At 46.9% G+C, this 19117-nt stretch overlaps 1 protein-coding gene across 1 annotated transcript in view; it reads right to left on the bottom strand.

The window, feature by feature from the left end:
* The window catches only part of LOC132830780 (translational activator of cytochrome c oxidase 1-like), a 36141-nt gene that overhangs the window by 12631 nt on the left and 4393 nt on the right, over window positions 1–19117 (bottom strand). Inside the window, exons 2-3 of the mRNA XM_060848625.1 lie at window positions 14381–14708; window positions 13504–13610 (exon numbers count right to left, since the gene is read on the bottom strand). Coding sequence (XP_060704608.1) covers window positions 13504–13610; window positions 14381–14687 — 414 coding nt within the window. The 5' untranslated portion in view covers window positions 14688–14708. The remainder of the gene's footprint in view (window positions 1–13503; window positions 13611–14380; window positions 14709–19117) is intronic.

Raw genomic sequence — 19117 nt, 5'->3', positions numbered from 1 at the left:
TTGAGAAATATAAATGGAAGCAGTTAGTAAGTCATGTTTCAGCCGAATCAAACTTTAGTCAGGCTACATTTGGAGTAATGTGTGCAGTTCTTGTCACGGCACCACAGGGAGTATGCAGAGGAGAGGGTGCAAAAGACGTTTCTCAGGATGTTGCCTGGATCAGAATGTATTAGCTATAAGGAGACGTTAGACAAACTTGGGATAATTCTCACGAGTGATCTAACAGAAGTACAAAAAATTATGAAAGGCATGGATAGGCTGGGCAGTCAGTATTTTTCCCAGGGTGGAAATGCCAGATATTGAGGGATGTAAGTTTAAGGTGAGTGCGAAAAAGTTTAAAGGAGATGTGCGAGGCATTTTTTTTTACGCAGAGGTTGGTAGGTGCCTGGAAGCATTGGAAGGGAAAGTGATAGAAATAGATATAACAGCACCACCTAAGAGGCATTTGGACAGACATACAAATAGGCAGGGAATAGAAGGAAACGGACCATGTGCAGGCAGATGGGATTAGTTTAGAATGGCACCATGGTCCACACAGACATGCTGGGCAAAGGGCCTGCTCCGGTGCTGTACCGTTCCTTCTGCCAGGCAATACAAACATACAATGACACTTTACAGATCCCATCTACCTGGGTCTCAGCCACGTATAGACTGAGTAAACGTTAAAAGAGAAAAACCAGCAGAGACTGCAGTCACATATCCACCTCATCTGCACAGTGCCCTATATATCATCTCAACTCAGGGTGAAGACACACTAAAACGCCGAGAGGTGGGGGCCAAGTGATTTATCCTGATCTCCAGCGAAATAGCACTCTCAGAGGATGTGGTGCTGAAGTCCACTCTAGAGATTTGAACACACAACCCAATGTGACACTCCGATTTATAAATCTCAAAAAGCTCGCATCCAAATTCAATGGGTGACACACAAATATAAAAGACAGGAGGAGTAGACCATTCAGCCCCTCTGGTCAGATCACAGTTAGAATAATATCAACAGTTTTGTTTCCTTATTAAAGAAAGCTAAACTGGCATTGGAAGCAGTACTGAAAAGGTCACTTGGTTGATCCTTGGTATTGGAGGGATTTTTTTTATGAGGAGAGGCTTCAACAAGTTAGGTGGGTATTCGCTGGAGTTCAGAAGGAATGAAGGTCACCTCATCGAAACATAGGAGATTCTTAGGGGGCTTAGCAGGGTAGATGTGGAGAGATTGTTTCACCTTGTAGCAATGTCTAAGATCAGAGGGTGTAATCTTAGAGTAAGGGGTTGCCCATTTAAGACACTGACCAGGAGGAATTTCCTTCTCACAAAGGATAGTGAATGTGTGAAATTCTTTACCAGAATGGGCCTTCAAGGTGGGATTTTTATGGGTACTTAAAGCTGAGATTGACCAGTTTCTAATCAGGAAGAGAATGAAAAGTTCTAGGTATAAAACAGGAAATTGAAGTTAATGATGGTCAGTTCAGCCATGATCACACGGGTCACAGATGTACAGCATGAAAACAAATCCTTCGGTCCAACTCATCCACGCCAACCAGATATCCTAAATACATCTAGTCCATTTGCCAGCACTTGGCCCATACTCTTCTAAACATTTCCTATTCATATTCCCATCTGGATATCATTTTATTGGTGGAGGAAGCCTCCATCACTTCCTCTGGCAGCTCATTCTAAACACATACCACCCTCTGCTGAAAATGTTGCCCCTTAGGTTCCTTTTAAATCTTTCCCCTCTCACCCTAAACCTATGCCCTCTAGCTCTGGACTCCCCATCCTGGGGAAAAGACCTGATGTATTCATCCAATCCATGCCCCTCATGATTTTATAAACCTCTATAAGGTCACCCCTCAGCCTCCAACACTCCAGGGAAAACACCCCAGCCTGTTCAGCCTCTCCCTGAAGCTCAAACCCTCCAACTCTGGCAACATCCTTAGAAAGCTTTTCTGAACCATTTCAAGTTTCACAACATCCTTCCGATAGGAGAGAGACTAGAATTGAACTCAGTTCCAAAGGTGGCCTATCCAATGTCCTGTGCAGGGGCAACATCACCTTCCAACTCCTATACTTCTTGCACTGACCAATAAAGGCAAGCATACCTTTTACTCAGAGGTGCAGGGTGGGTAGTAGGGGGGTGGAACACACTGCCAGCAACAGTTGCAGACTTGCCAACGTTACAGGCATTTAAATAGTCATTGGTTAGACATATGGACAAGAATGGAACAGTGTAGGTTAGATGGGCTTCAGAGTGGTTTTACTGGTCAGCGCAACATCGAGGGCTGAAGGTCTGTGCTTCACAATGTTCTATATCAAATGCTGCCTTCACTATTCTATCTACCCAAGACTCCACTTTCAAGAAAATATGCATCTGCACTCCAAAGTCTCTGTTCAGCAACACTCCCCAGGACCTTACCATTAAGTGTATAAGTCCTGCCCTGATTTGCAAAATGCAACACCTCGCATTTATCTGAATTAAAATCATACCTCCTATGTTCACATCCAAATCATTTATATAAAGGACAAAAGTCGTGGACCCAGCACCAATCCTATGGCACTCCGCTGGGCACACGCCTCTAATCTAAGTAACCCTCCACCACCACCCTGTCTCTGACCTTTGAGCCAGTTCTGTATCCAAATTCTAGTTCTTGCTGTATTCCATGTGATCTAACATTGCTAACCAGTCTACCATGATCTAACCTTGTCTAATGTCTTACTGATGTCCATATAGACCAGTCACTGTTCTGCCCTCAATCCTCTTTGTCATTTTCTCAAAAGAGTAAAAAATGAGGTCTGCAGATGCTGGAGATCACAGCTGCAAATGTGTTGCTGGTCAAAGCACAGCAGGTTAGGCAGCATCTCAGGAATAGGGAATTCGACGTTTCGAGCATAAGCCCTTCATCAGGAATAAGAGAGAGAGAGCCAAGCCGGCTGAGATAAAAGGTAGGGAGGAGGGACTAGGGGGAGGGGCGATGGAGGTGGGATAGGTGGAAGGAGGTCAAGGTGAGGGTGATAGGCCGGAGTGGGGTGGGGGCGGAGAGGTCAGGAAGAGGATTGCAGGTTAGGAGGGCGGTGCTGAGTTGAGGGAACCGACTGAGACAAGGTGGGGGGAGGGGAAATGAGGAAGCTGGAGAAATCTGAATTCATACCTTGTGGTTGGAGGGTTCCCAGGCGGAAGATGAGGCGCTCCTCCTCCAGCCGTCGTGTAGTTGTGTTCTGCCGGTGGAGGAGTCCAAGGACCTGCATGTCCTCGGTGGAGTGGGAGGGGGAGTTAAAGTGTTGAGCCACGGGGTGATTGGGTTGGTTGGTTCGGGCGGCCCAGAGGTGTTCTCTGAAGCGTTCCGCAAGTAAGCGGCCTGTCTCACCAATATAGAGGAGGCCACATCGGGTGCAGCGGATGCAATAGATGATGTGTGTGGAGGTACAGGTGAACTTGTGGCGGATATGGAAGGATCCCTTGGGGCCTTGGAGGGAAGTGAGTGTGGAGGTGACTGTATCGGCGCTGCCTCGTGCTCCCACGAGGAGGTTGAACAGTTCATCAACTTTACTAACACCTTCCATCCCGACCTGAAATTCACCTGGACTGTCTCAGACTCCTCCCTCCCCTTCCTAGACCTTTCCATTTCTATCTCGGGCGACCGACTCAACACAGACATCTATTATAAACCGACTGACTCCCACAGCTACCTGGACTACACCTCCTCCCACCCTGCCCCCTGTAAAAACGCCATCCCATATTCCCAATTCCTTCGTCTCCGCCGCACCTGCTCCCAGGAGGACCAATTCCAACACCGCACAACCCAGATGGCCTCCTTCTTCAAGGACCGCAGATTCCCCCCAGACGTGATCGACGATGCCCTCCACCGCATCTCCTCCACTTCCGCTCCTCCGCCCTTGAGCCCCGCTCCTCCAACCGCTACCAAGACAGAACCCCACTGGTTCTCACCTACCACCCCACCAACCTGCGCATACAACGTATTATCCGCCGCCATTTCCGCCACCTCCAAACGGACCCCACCACCAAGGATATATTTCCCTCCCCTCCCCTATCAGCGTTCCGCAAGGACCACTCCCTTCGTGACTCCCTTGTCAGATCCACACCCCCCACCAACCCAACCTCCACCCCCGGCACCTTCCCCTGCAACCGCAGGAAATGTAAAACTTGCGCCCACACCTCCACACTCACTTCCCTCCAAGGCCCCAAGGGATCCTTCCATATCCGCCACAAGTTCACCTGTACCTCCACACACATCATCTATTGCATCCGCTGCACCCGATGTGGCCTCCTCTATATTGGTGAGACAGGCCGCTTACTTGCGGAACGCTTCAGAGAACACCTCTGGGCCGCCCGAACCAACCAACCCAACCACCCCGTGGCTCAACACTTTAACTCCCCCTCCCACTCCACCGAGGACATGCAGGTCCTTGGACTCCTCCACCGGCAGAACACAACTACACGACGGCTGGAGGAGGAGCGCCTCATCTTCCGCCTGGGAACCCTCCAACCACAAGGTATGAATTCAGATTTCTCCAGCTTCCTCATTTCCCCTCCCCCCACCTTGTCTCAGTCGGTTCCCTCAACTCAGCACCGCCCTCCTAACCTGCAATCCTCTTCCTGACCTCTCCGCCCCCACCCCACTCCGGCCTATCACCCTCACCTTGACCTCCTTCCACCTATCCCACCTCCATCGCCCCTCCCCCTAGTCCCTCCTCCCTACCTTTTATCTCAGCCGGCTTGGCTCTCTCTCTCTTATTCCTGATGAAGGGCTTATGCTCGAAACGTCGAATTCTCTATTCCTGAGATGCTGCCTAACCTGCTGTGCTTTGACCAGCAACACATTTGCAGCATTTTCTCAAAAGACTCAATCAAGTATGTGCGACATGATTTCCCATGCATAAAGCCATGCTGACTATCCATAACCAGTCTTTGACTTACCAAAAGCCTGTAAATCTTGTCCCTCAGGATTCCCTCCAACATGCCCACCATTGACGTTAGGCTCACCGGTCTGTAGTTCCCTGGCTTGTCCTTACCATCTTTCTTAAACAGTGGCACCACATTAGCCAATGTCCAATCTTCTGGCATCTCACCAGTGACTATCAATGATACAAATATCTCAGCAAGAGGCCCAGCAATCACTTCTCTCGCTTCCCACAGAGTTCTAGGGTACACCTGATCAGGTCCTGGGGACTTATCCACCTTTAACCGTTTCAAGACATCCAGCACTTCCTCCTCTGTAATATGGACAATTTTCAAGGTGTCGCTATTTATTCTCCCACATTCTCTACCTTCCGTGTTCTTCTCCACAGTCAACACTGATGCAAAATACTCATTTAGTATCTCCCTCATTTTCTGCAGCTCCACACAAAGGCCGCCTTGCTCATCTTTGAGGGGTCCTATTCTCTCCCTAGTTACTCTTTTGTCCTTAATGTATTTTTAGAATCCCTTCGGATTCTCCTTAACCCTATTTGCTAAAGCTATGTCCACTTTCCCCCCTCCTGATTTCCCTATTAAGTATACACCTAGTGCCTTTATACCCTTCTCAGGATTCACTCATCCCCTGCTCTCTATACCTGAGATATGCTTCCTTCTTATTATTAACCAAAACCTCAATTTCTCCAGTCATACAGCATTCCCTATACCTACCAGGCTTGTCTTTCACCCTAACTGGAATATACTGTGTCTGGACTTTTGTTATCTCATTTTTGAAGACCTCCCATTTTTAGTTATCCCTTTATCTGTGAACACCCGCCCCCTAATCAGGTTTTGGAAGTTCTTGACTAATGCCATCAACCTTGGTCTTCCTTCAGTTTAGAACTTTAACTTTTCGATCGGGTCTATCCTTTTCCATCCCTATTTTAACACTCCAGTAGCCAACCCCCCCCACCCACAACCTGGTCCCCATACCCACGGTGGGGGGGGGGGGGGGGGGGGAATACATTCCAGGACCTAGCGCGGAAGGCTGAAACTGTGGATAGGAGCGAACCCATTCATTTCAATGGGAAACCTACCTTCCCGGAGCCTCCTCGTCCCTGGATCCGGAACATTCCCGTTTACATGTTCAGGCCATGGTAAACCCCAAGTAAGTGAAACCACAGTAACCGGAACCAGGGATATGGGTGTCGCCCTGTAATAGAATGATGGTCGCTGGTCCCAAAGTGCTGCCTTACTGCTCAGTCAGTTGCCTTATTTCCCAAGAGTAGGTCAAGTTTTACACCTTCTCTAGTATGTATATCCACATACTGAATCAGAAAATGTTCTTGAACATACTTAACAAATTCTTTCCCATCCAAGCCCTTAACACTGTGCCAGTTTCAGTCTATGTTTATAAAGTTAAAATCCTCTATCATTACCATCATATTATTCTTACAGATAGCTGAGGTCTCCTTACAAATTTGTTCAATTTCCCACTGATATTGAGGGATTTATAGTACATTCCAAATAAGATCATCATCCCTTTCTTATTTTTCAGTTCCACCCAAGTAACTTCCCTGCACATACTCAAAAACACCAATCCCCTTCCTCTCCTGCCCTCCTTCCTATTGTTCCTATAGCATCTGTACCCTCAATAAATGATGGACTAGACTCAATGGGCTACTTCTGTTCCTCCATCTCGTGGTCTTACTATGAAGGGAGTACCATAATGCCAATGGCTCCAGCTTTCAAATGAAATGTTAAACTGATATGAGCTCCATCAGGTGGACCTGAATGATCCCACAGCACCACACTAAGAACAAAAAAGCAAGGACTTCTTCCTGGTAATCTAGTCAATGTTTTTACCTCAAATATGTTCCACATCCCTCCCAACCCCTCCTGCAGCCTTTGTCTCCCCCCACCACCTCACACTTACTTGCACTCTCCCCTTTCTCCCCTAATCCTCTCTCAGCCTCCCCTCCCTTGTAGCCTCTCCTAGGCAGATGCACTCCCCAGCCCCTGTCCCAAATTCCACATGTGGAGTTCCTGAAAGGTAGATCCATTTCTCAGCACCTCCACCCTCAGCTCCCAGCACGCTAACATATCTTTCATTCAATCTTATCCTGCTTGCTGCTCCTTCAATCAGACTGACAGGATACACTGTTGATAAGCAACTACCATAGAACACAGAATAAAACAGCACAGGAATGGGTCCTTCAGTGCATGATGTTGTGCTGAACATGACACCAAATTAAACTAGTCCCTTCTCCCTGCCCTTGGTCCATATCCCTCCATTCTTTGCATATTCATGTGCTTATCTAAAAGCCCCTACCACATCTGGGCCACCCCTGGCAGCACATTCCTACCACACTGGGTAAAAAACGTGCCCCTTACATCTCCTTTGGACTTTCCCCTTCTCACCTTAAATGCATGCTGCCTGATATTTACACATTTCAACTCTGGGAAAAAGGTTCTGACTGTCAACCCTATCAATGCATCGCATACTGTCCTAGACTTCTGTCAAGTCTCCCCTCAGCCTCCACTGCTCCAGAGGAAACAATCAATTTGGCCAGTCTCCCTCGATAGCTCATACCCTCTAATCCAGACAGCATCCTGATAAATCTTGGCTGCACCCTCTTCAAAGCCTCCACATCCTTCCTGTAATGGGGTGACCAGAACTGAACATACTACTCTAAGTGCAACCGGTGGTGTGTTGATAAGATAAGGATTTTCTATTTCTTTTTGTTAAATCATGTAATCGGTTAAAAATTTACTTTTAAAAAAATTATTTGGTTTTTTGAAATTGCGTATAGCAGAGAAGTATTAGAAATTATTTAACACATAAGTTTATATAAAGTATAATAAAGTATAATATATAAAGTATATTAGGGGCGGCACGGTGGCACAGTGGTTAGCACTGCTGCCTCACAGCGCCTGTAGACCCGGGTTCAATTCCCGCCTCAGGCGACTGACTGTGTGGAGTTTGCACGTTCTCCCCGTGTCTGCGTGGGTTTCCTCCGGGTGCTCCGGTTTCCTCCCACAGTCCAAAGATGTGCGGGTCAGGTGAATTGGCCATGCTAAATTGCCCGTAGTGTTAGGTAAGGGGTAAATGTAGGGGTATGGGTGGGTTGCGCTTCGGCGGGTCGGTGTGGACTTGTTGGGCTTAGTAATCTAAGATTAGTAATCTAATCTAAAAAAAAAGTAATAAAGTAATTAACTAAGTGGAGATGGCTGGACAGGTGCTGTATGATGTGGGAGCTGGCTGATCCCATTGTGAACGGCAGTGACCACATCTGCAGCAAGTGTTGTTTACTGGAAGAACTCCAGATTAGAATTGATGATCTGGAATCTGAGCTTCAAACACTGCTGCACACATAGGGGGGGGGGAAAGAGTTACCTGGACACTGTTTCAGGAGGCTGTCATAGGTGGTAGGTTAAGACATTCAAATTCAGTCAATGATCAGGGACAACAGGGTGTAATTGCAAATGAGGCAGGTAGGAAGATTCTGAGTTCAGGAATGGAGGAGTCTCAGTTTTTGGTCTTTCTTTTTAAGATTAGATTCCCTACAGTATGGAAACAGGCCCTTTGACCCAACAAGTCCACACCGACCCTCCAAAGAGTAACCCACCCAGACCCATTCCCCAACCCGATATTTACCCTGGACTAATGCACCTAACACTATGGGCAATTTATCATGGCCAATTCACCTGGCCTGCACATCTTTGGACTGTGGGAGGAAACCCATGCAGAGACAGGGAGAATGTGCAAACTGCACACAGACAGTTGCCAGAGACTGGACACGAACCTGGGACCCTGGCGCTGTGAGGCAGCGTTAACCACTGAGCTGCCCTTATCCAACAGGTAGGAGATGTTCGCTCCCTGTATGGATGAGGAAAAGGTCTGCGTGCAGGATGAGCCAGCTGATCACAGCACCATGGTGCAGGAGGCCATTCAAGAGGCAGAGGGAGCAAAAAGACAAATGATAGTTACAGGGGATTCTATAATTAGGGGGATAGATGGTATCCTTTGCAAGCTGGATCAGGAGTCCCACATGGTGCCTGCCCGGTGCCAGGCTGCAGGACTTCTCTGACTGGCTTTGAAAGATATTGGTGCTGGAGTGGGATAACGACATAGGCAAAGCTAGGATACTCCTGCTTCATGAGTATCAAGCACTAGCGACGAAATTAAGGAACAGGTCCACAAGGGCTGTAATCTCCGGATTACTGCTACATTCATATTGGCCTAGGGATAAGAAAGTTAGGGAAGTAAACACGTGGCTAAGGGAATGGTATGGGAAAGAAGGATTCCATTTCATGGGGCATTGGCATCAGAAGGGATTGGTACCAATGGGACGGTCTCCACCCGAACCAATCCAAACCAGTGTTCTAACAAAAAGGATAAATAGGGGGATCACAAGGAGTTTAAAACTAGTGAGTCAGGAGAAGGGAAGGGAAAACAACAGGAATTATGATGGTAAATAAAAAGGTAAACAGCAGGATAGTGTGTGTTCCAGGCAGACAAAGAAAGAAGTAAAAAGGAAGGATAACTCAGGAGATATTATTAGAGATGTCAGAAATCATGAGGTAAGAAAGTTAGCATAAAGGCACTTTACCTGATGCTCATAATATTCGTAACAAGGCTGGTGAATTCACGGCACAAATCATTGCGAATGAATAGGATTCATTAGCCATTACAGAGACATGGTTATAGGATGGCCACAACTCAGAGTTAAATGTCCAGGGGTACCAGACTGTTCGGAAGGACAGACAGAAAGGTAAGGGAGGGGACAGAACTCTGATATTCAAGGAGGACATCAGGGCTGTGCTGAGAGATGATCTCGGTTCTATGGAGAATAAAGTTGAATCCATTTGGGTGGAAATTAGAAATTCTATGAAGAAGTAGTCCCTGATAAACGTAGTCTAGAGGCCACGTTTATAATAATAACATCACATTGGGCTGGACAATAAACAAATAAATAACTAAATCCTGGAAAGATGGTACGGCTATTATCATGGGGGTTTTAATCTACATGTAGATTGATCAAACCAGCTTGGCCAGGGTAGTCTTAAGGAGGAGTTCAAGTGTATCCACAAAAGCTTTCTTGAACAGTATGTAATGGAACCAACGAGGGAGCAAGTTATCTTCGATCTGGTCCTGAGTAATGAGACAGGAATAATTAATGACCTCACAGTTAGGGATCCTCTTGAAAGGAGTGATCACAGTAAGGTTGAATTTAGAATACAGATGGAGAGTGTGATGATAAAATCCAATACCAGGGTCCTGTGCTTAAACAAGGGAGACTCCAATAGGATGAGGGAGGATAATGGTCAAGATGCTTGCGTCTATTATCAAGGAAGAAATAAAAAAGCATCTCAATAAAAATTGTCTCATTAGACAGACACAGCATGGGTTCATGAAGGGCAGGTCATGCTTAACAAATTCTACTTTGGAATTCAATGAAGACATCACGAGCAGGGTGGACAGCAGGGACCCAGGGGATGTGGTGTACTTCGATTTCCAAAAGGCAATCGACAAGGTGCCGCACAAGAGACTGCTGCGTAAAAGGAGGATGCATGGCGTTACAGGTAAAGTATTGGTTGACTAACAGGAAGCAAAAGTGGGGATAAATGAGTGCTGTTCTGGTTGGCAATTGGTGACAAGTGGTGTGCCTCAGGGATCAGTGTCGGGGCCACAATTATTCATTGGGTACCCAATGAACACAGTCCGCCAATTTCTCAGCAACAAACCCAAACAAGCAGACAAAACCCGTCCAGAAACCCCAGCCACTCTCCCCTACGCCAAAGACAGCTCGGAAATGACTGCCAGACGAATCAGTAGGCATCATGGTAGCCTACAAGCCAACAAAACCGCAGCTAATGAACTTGAAAGACCCTATACAGACAACAAGCAAAACCAATGTCATTTACAAAATACCTTATGAGAACTGTAAAAAACACTACATTGGACAAACAGGCAGAAAACTAGCCACCAGGATACCTGACCATCAACTAGCCATAAAAAGACAAGACCCTCTCTCACTAGTATCCTTACATACAGATGAGGAAGAACAGAGCCAAACAGAGACACGCACGAGAATTCCAAGAAGCATGGCATTCTAACCGGAACTCTATCAACAAACACACTGACTTGGGCACCATTTACCACCCCCTGAGAGAAAGAACAGGAAACGGCATCACCATAGGAAGTCATGTCATCACAGGAATTGACATCACAAACCCTAGAAAACCCAAACACATAAATAGAAACTGGGCTATACTATCAGTGCTTCATCCAGAGGCTCACTGAAGATGTTATCCAGTGTGGTGACAAAACGTCTGAAAAAGAACCTTCCATATCAGTGAGCAAACTTACATCCAGAACCTCAACCTGAGCTACAAATCTTCTCAAAACTCACTAGCAATGATTCACAATTTACTTCGATGATTTGGAGTTGGGGATTACGTGTGGTATGTCAAAGTTTGCAGATGACTCTAAGACGAGTGGCAGAGAGAAGTGTGCAGAGGACTGTAAAACTTTACAGAGAAACACAGATACTTTGAGTGAGTGGGCGAAGGTCTGGCAGATGGAAGACAATGTTAATAAAGGTGAAGTCACCCATTTCATTCAGAGTAACGGTAAAAAGGATTATTACTTGAATGGTTAAAATATTGTAGCGTGCTGCTGTGCAGAGGGAGCTGGGTGTCCTTGTACAGGAACCACAGAGGGTTGGTCAGCAGGTACCACAGGGAATTAGGAAGGCAAATGGAATTCTGTCCTTCATTGCAAAGGGGATTGAGTTTTAAAGCAGGGAGGCGATGTTACAGCTGTACAAGGTGCTGGGGAGGCCACCCCTGGAGTACTGTGTACAGGTTTGGTCTCCTTACTTGAGAAAGGATGGACTGGCACTGGAGGGGGTGCAGAGGGAGGTGACTAGGTTGATTCCGGAGTTGAGGGGGTTGGCTGAGGAGACTGGGATTATACTCATTGGAATTCAGAAGAATGGGGGGGGGGGGGGGGGAGAGAATCTTATAGAAACATATAAAATTATGAAGGAACTAGATAACATAGGAGAGAGGATGTTTCCACTGGCCAGTGAAACTAGGACAAGAGGGTATAGCCTCAAAATTACGGGGAGCAGATTTAGGACAGAATTGAGAAGGAATGTCTTCACCCGGAGGGTTGTAAATCTACGGAATTCCCTGCCCAGTGAAGTGGTGGATGCTACTTCAGTAAATGCTAAGATCGATTTATTTTTGAAAAATAAAGGAATTGAGGGTTCTGGTGAGAGGGTGGGTAAGTAGAGCTGATGCCACAAGATCAGTCATAATGTTATGGACTGGCAGAACAGGCTCGAAGGGCCAGATTGTTTGCTCCTGCTCCGGGCTCTTGCGGTCTAACCAAAGTCATCCTGACTCTTGTACTCAATTCCCCGACCAACAAAAGTAAGCATGCCATGTCTTCTTTACCACCCTATGTACTTGCATGGCCACTTTCAGGGATCTATGGACTTGAACCCCAAGATCCCTCTGTACATCAGTGCTGTTCAGGGTCCTGCCATTAACTGTATACCTTTCCTTAACATTTGAAATCCCAAAGTGCAGCACCTCACACTTACCTGGATAAAACTCCATCTGCCATTTCTCAGCCCATATCTGCAACTGATCTGTATACTATTGTATCCTTTGACAACCTTCTATTCTATCCACAACTCCACCCATTTTTGTGTCATCTGCAAACTTAGTAATCCACCCATCTACATTTTCACCCAACTATCATGATGTGATATTTATGCTAGCTCCCCTAACACAAAAACGAGACGTGGGTACGTAGTACTGAAGAAATCTATTAAGTTTTGTTTCAGCTCCTGTATCTAATAATCACAGGCAGTTGAGTGTCTGGGCTCAAGCCAAGCAATTGGGATGTAAAGTGAACCAGGTGTCCCTCAGTGTACCAGGTGTCCCTCAGTGTGCCAAGTGTCCCTCAGTGTACCAGGTGTCCCTCAGTGTATCAGGTGTCCCAGGTGTCCCTCAGTGTACCAGGTGTCCCTCAGTGTATCAGGTGTCCCAGGTGTCCCTCAGTGTACCAGGTGTCCCTCAGTGTACCAGGTGTCCCTCAGTGTACCAGGTGTCCCTCAGTGTGGTATGCTGCAAGAGGACAGAGCTCAGTCAGGTAGAGAATGAGAGTCTTACACCATCAGCACCACCATGTGCTGTGATATCATGACGGTATAATGAACACCACCCTTAAAGCCACACAGTGAGATGGAACACAACTCGAACTGCTTCCACTCCACAGTTACTGATGGGGAACCAGCAGTAGAAGCTCCACAGAAGGAGCCTGTGATTGGAAGTGCAGCTGCTCAGAGATCATTTCTATTCTCTTTGATTGGTAGTTTCCATGATGGAATTTTCTTGGATATTCTGTAGTTTTTGGGGTGAAATCCCCTGCATCCACCATTTTGATTGCAACATTGGATGGCTAATATGAATCAGCAACACATGTTTCCCTGAGACGATAAGTAGAGCATAAAACTGAAGTTTGGGGAAACATCCTGACATTGTAACTGGATTTGGCAATGAGGCAGCTGTATCATACTTACTGCCCCTTTGATAGCAGCTTCAATGGATGCTTTGGGCATGTTCTTGGCTCGACACTGCTCAATGACATTGGCCAGCTGTGTGTTAAACTCAGGGTCTGGGCCTCCCTCTGCAAAGAAAATCACAGCAAAACTGATCTGTACATAGTGTCTTCAGCATAGAGACTGGAGTGACTCTAGCTCATTACCTTGAGTCAATACTGCATGTTCAAATTAGTAAAATATGTTGGACTCAAATAGTTTTCAATTCAATCGTTACCTCTAATCTACTCCTGCCATTTCCAGTCCTATATCACTTCCCATCTGACTCCAACCCTTTGTGCATTACTCTCTACCATGAAGCAACAGCCTTTAGTAAGTTCAGTCCTTGCAATTCCACTCCAAAACTCCCACAGCTCCCTCGCTCTTCAACTTTAAGAATATCTATTCAACCAAGTTTCCCGTCTTACTCCTGCAGCTCTCTTGTTCTGGCAAGCTTTCTTCATACCGGACCACCTTGCTCAATTATCCATTCACATGAATGTCACTGTATAAATACACCTGGGACACTGAGTACAAGGTTTTAAAACTGAACTCCAAAAGGAAGAATTCTGGCAATTCAATGACACAGTTGTGCGGGTGGGAATGGAGGGAGGGTGGTGGGGGATTGGGGTTGGATTGGGTGTTTGGATAATCCAGATCTCTCTACATGATCATGTAGCATTGGTCACCTTTGACACAGACTTTCCCATTGTGTCATTCTCCTCAATGAGTTGATAACTGCCAATAAGCCACTGCATCGATTGTGCTTCAGCCACCAAGAGGCAGGGGGAGAAAAGTGAAAAGCAAATGCATTTGGGATCAAAACGAACTGGGGCTGCAGGTACAGCACCCATATTACCTCTCACTGCAAAACGAAGCATTATCGAGAACTTAGCAAACATCCGACTCCTCTCAGCATCCTTTGGCCCTTTGACATGCTTCACCTTTGACCATTTGTTGTGCCCTGCGCAAGTCGCGGCTGACGTGTGGATCTGGGCACATTGAGACAAGGAATGGTGCTGGCTGCCTGCCCAGTTGGACGAGGGAATACACACTGACAGGACAACTCGGGGTTCTGGCAGCAACTTGGCTGACCACCTCAGTGAGAATAGAAGACATTGTCTGTTCCATGAGCAAACATTCCGAAACGTGGCAACTGTAGCCATCGTTTTGTTCCTGTTAATCACCTGTAAAAGGGAAGGTGAAGCTGTTATCGTCAACACAGTAAAATGTTTACTAGCCTGGAAAAACTGAAATGACATACAATTTACTGCACTCACAAAGGTCATTCAAACCAAATCTTGAGGTTTCTGCTCCACCACAAGCTTCTTCCACCTACCTTCATCAAACCCCACCTTCCCTCATGTGCATCTATACTAATCACCTGAACCAGACCCTACAAACTGGAGTTCCTTATTCTCACCACTTTCTGAATAAAGATTTTCTTTTAAATTAGATTTATTAACTATCTTATCCATCAGGCTCCTTTTTTGGACTGCCTACAAGTGGAAATGTTTTATCTGCGCCTAGCCAATCAAATCTTCCACGAATTAAAGAACTTGGTGTGACGCATCCTTCCCCTTTTCAGTCTTTTGTCTTTCCTGATAGACGGAGCCTCCATTATGGCACCTGCCTTGTAATTTTGTTTTGCACTTTCAACGGCCCCTCCATATGCTTTCTGAAGTCTAGACGTCTGCAAGTACTCTGATCCAACTAAGTTTAACATAATGCTCTTGTTTTCAATTCTGTTCTTCCAAGAAGGCATTTTTATAGACTTTCAACTCATGTTGTCACAAATCAGTGAACGTAGCTAGGTAGAGGGCTACACAGATTTTGGCATGGATGAAGCCAAGTGTTTGCAGACTGGCTACAGTGGACACGTGAGGATAGCATCTGTATCCCAGACTGTTTTGATTTTCTTGTTCATTTTGTGCTCTATCTTCTGAATTCTCATCCTTGATTTCAAATCCCTTACTATCTCTAATCTCCTTCAGTCCCACAAACCTCCAGGATATCTGCAGTCATTCAATTATAATGGCTCACTCATCTACAGACACTGTTCTGGTTGTTTCATCCTTACGCTGTGGAAATACCTCTCCAGACATTTCTGCTCTCTCTATCTTTCCTTATTTGGCACTTCAGCGTACCTCATTGACCAAACATTTGGTGACCTGACGTGGTATCAGCTGTGCAACTCAGTGTCACAGTTTGCTGAGGTCCCTCTTTAAACATCCCAGATTTTAAACATTCCACCACTGGCAAAGCCAGCCAAATCACTTGACTTCACCTGAAATTTTGTGGCTGAACCTGTCTCTCCACCCTTTGATTCCTTAAGAAGCTCAGTTGAAATTTATTTTTATCCAAAGCTTTGAACCCCTGCTTTAATACACTCCTCATACTGCACCATTCAAATTGTATGGGACAACACTTCTGTAGACTTTTTAACGACACAAGGACACAGTATAAATCATGATTTGGAGATGCCGGTGTTGGACTGGGGTGTACAAAGTTAAAAATCACACCACACCAGGTTATAGTCCAACAGGTTTAATTGGAAGCACACTAGCTTTCAGAGCGACGCTCCTTCATCAGGTGATAGTGGAGGGCTCAATCGTAACACAGAATTTACAGCAAAAATTTACAGTGTGATGTAACTGAAATTATACAATGAAAAATTGATTGTCTGTTAAACCTTTCATCTGTTCGAATACAGTGATAGTTTCACTTCTTTCATGTGTAAATCACAAAACCCTTCTTTTTAAAAAGTTGCATTCTCGGGTTAGCTGTTAACAATGGTGATAGCTAGACAATATGTTGAAGGTGTTAGCCCCCTGTGTTCTCTGTCTATGACCTGATGTTTAGATTGATTCTAATCTAAAAAGTGAGATAACAGAGTTTTACATAAATTCCTGCAGTTTTTGAGCTCAGAGTTCTACATGAATGCATGCAGTTTTTGAGCAAAGTACAATGTAACCCTGAAAGTACAAATTCACACCACAAAATATATGTGTACATGTGGGTCTTTGTCTGTCTGTGTGTGTCTGTCTGGGGTGGGGTTGTGAGTGTGTGTGTGTGTGTGCAGTGGATGCAGTGTGAGGGGGTGCATGCGTGAGTGTAGGAGTGTGTGTGCGCGTATCTGTGTGCGCGTCTGTGTGTACCTGTGTCCGTGTGTGTGTAGTGCGATGGTGATCACCTGTAATGTGACATGAACCCAAGGTCCCGGTTGAGGCCCTCCCTATGGGTACCAAACTTAGCTATCAGCCTCTGCTCGGCCACTTTCCTCTGCTGCTTGTCCCGAAGCCCACCCGAAGGTCCGAGGCTGAATGTCCTGGACCACTGAAGTGTTCCCCAACTGGGAGGGAACCCTCCTGTCTGTTGATTGTTGTGCCGTGCCCATTCATCCGTTGCCGTAGCCTTTGCTCGGTTTCCCCAATGTACCATGCCTCCGGGCATCCTTGCCTGCAACGTATAAGATAGACAACGTTGGCTGAGTCACATGAGTACCTGCCATGTACAGGGTGGGAGGTGTTCCCACGCGTAATAGTGGTATCTATGTCCACAATCTGACACGTCTTGCAGCGTCCACCGTGATAGGGTTGTATGGAGTTGTCCTGAGAGCCGGGCAGTTTGTGTTGCAGGTCACGAAGAACATGGTGTAATTTTTCGGCCCCTGGAAAGTACTGAACAACAAAGGGTGCCCTGTCGGTTGCAGCACGTGTCTGTCTCCTGAGGAGGTCATTACGGTTCCTTGCTGTGGCACGTCGGAACTAGCGGTCAATGAGTTTGGCATCGTACCCCGTTCTTATGAGGGCATCCCTGAGTACTTCCAGGTGTCCGTCACGTTCCTCCCCATCTGAGCAGATCCGGTGTATGCATAGGGCTTGTCCATAGGGAATGGCTGTTTTCAGATGTTTTGGGTGGAAGCTGGAGAAGTGTAGCATTGTGAGGTTGTCTGTGGGTTTGCGGTAGAGTGTGGTGCTGAGGTGTCCTTCCTTGATGGAGATGCATGTGTCCAAGAATGAGACAGACAGTTGAGAGTAGTCCATGGTGAGTCTGATGGTGGGATGAAACTTGTTGATGTCACTGTGTAGTTTTATCAGTGACTCCTCGCCATGGGTCCAGAGGAAGAAAATGTCATCAATGTACCTGGTGTACAATGTTGGTTGGAGATCCTGCGTAGAGAAGAAGTCTTCTTCAAACCCGTGCATGAAGATGTTGGCATATTGGGGTGCAAACTTGGTCCCCATGGCTGTTCCGTGTGTCTGGATGAAGAATTGGTTGTCAAAGGTGAAGACGTTATGTCTTCGAACAACAATGAACCCTTCGTTGTTCAGTACTTTCCAGGGGCTGAAAAATTATGTCATGTTCTTCGTGACCTGCAACACATTATCAATGAGGATGAGCACCTCACCAGGCCCTTCCCCACACCTCCACTACTTGCCTTTAAACCTCAAACAGATCATTGTTCGTAGCAAACTGCCTGGCTCTCAGGACAACTCCATACAACCCTGTTAATGTAGGCGCTGCAAGACGTGTCAGAGTGTGGACATAGATACCACTATTACATGTGGGGACACCTCCCACCTTGTACATGGCAGGTACTCATGTGACTCAGCCAACGTTGTCTATCTTATACGTTGCAGGCAAGGATGCCCGGAGGCATGGTACATTGGGGAAACCGAGCAAAGGCTACGACAACGGATGAATGGGCACCGCACAACAATCAACAGACAGGAGGGTTCCCTCCCAGTTGGGGAACACTTCAGTGGTCCAGGACATTCAGCCTCGGACCTTCGGGTGACCATCCTCCAAGGTGGGCTTCGGGACAGGCAGCAGGGGAAAGTGGCCGAGCAGAGGCTGATAGCTAAGTTCGGTACCCATAGGGAGGGCCGCAACCGGGACCTTGGGTTCATTCACATTACAGGTGATCACCATTGCACTACACACACGCACACACACACACACTCTCACATACACACGGACACAGGTACACACAGACACCCACACACACCCTTATAGAGACACAAACTCCTACACTCAGACATGCACCCCCTCACAGACTTAAGACATTGCACCCAATACACACACATACACTTTCTCACAGTCACAACCCCCACCCCAGACAGACACACACACACAAAGACCCACATGCACACATATATTTTGTGGGGTGAATTTGTACTTGCAGAGTTACATTGCACTTTGCTCAAAAACTGCATGCATTCAAGTAGAACTCTGTTATCTCACTGGGGCCTTGACCAACAGTTAATCCTGAGCAGGTCACTCAAGGCACAGCAACCAGACACAATGGGGGGGGGGGGGGAAAGACACTCGCCCCTCGTTGCCCATCACCCCTCCTCACCCCGGCCACACTCGACACCCCACACCGCCCAATGGTTATCGGCCCCCGCCCCCCGGGTCCTGACCCCCTCCCCATCGCGTTACCCACGGCACACAGACCACTCCCTGAGGGTGAGGGTGGGGGTGGGGGTGAGGGTGAGGGTGAGGGGGTGGGGTGAGGGTGAGAGTGAGGGTGGGGGGGTGGGGTGAGGGAGAGGGTGGGGGAGGGGTTGGGGGAGCGGTGTGGGGGGTGGGG

Source organism: Hemiscyllium ocellatum, chromosome 32 (genome assembly GCF_020745735.1).
Source record: "Hemiscyllium ocellatum isolate sHemOce1 chromosome 32, sHemOce1.pat.X.cur, whole genome shotgun sequence".
Taxonomy (NCBI): domain Eukaryota; kingdom Metazoa; phylum Chordata; class Chondrichthyes; order Orectolobiformes; family Hemiscylliidae; genus Hemiscyllium; species Hemiscyllium ocellatum.
The sequence above is the reverse complement of the archived record's forward strand: the minus strand, read 5'-3'. Positions and strand labels throughout refer to the sequence as shown.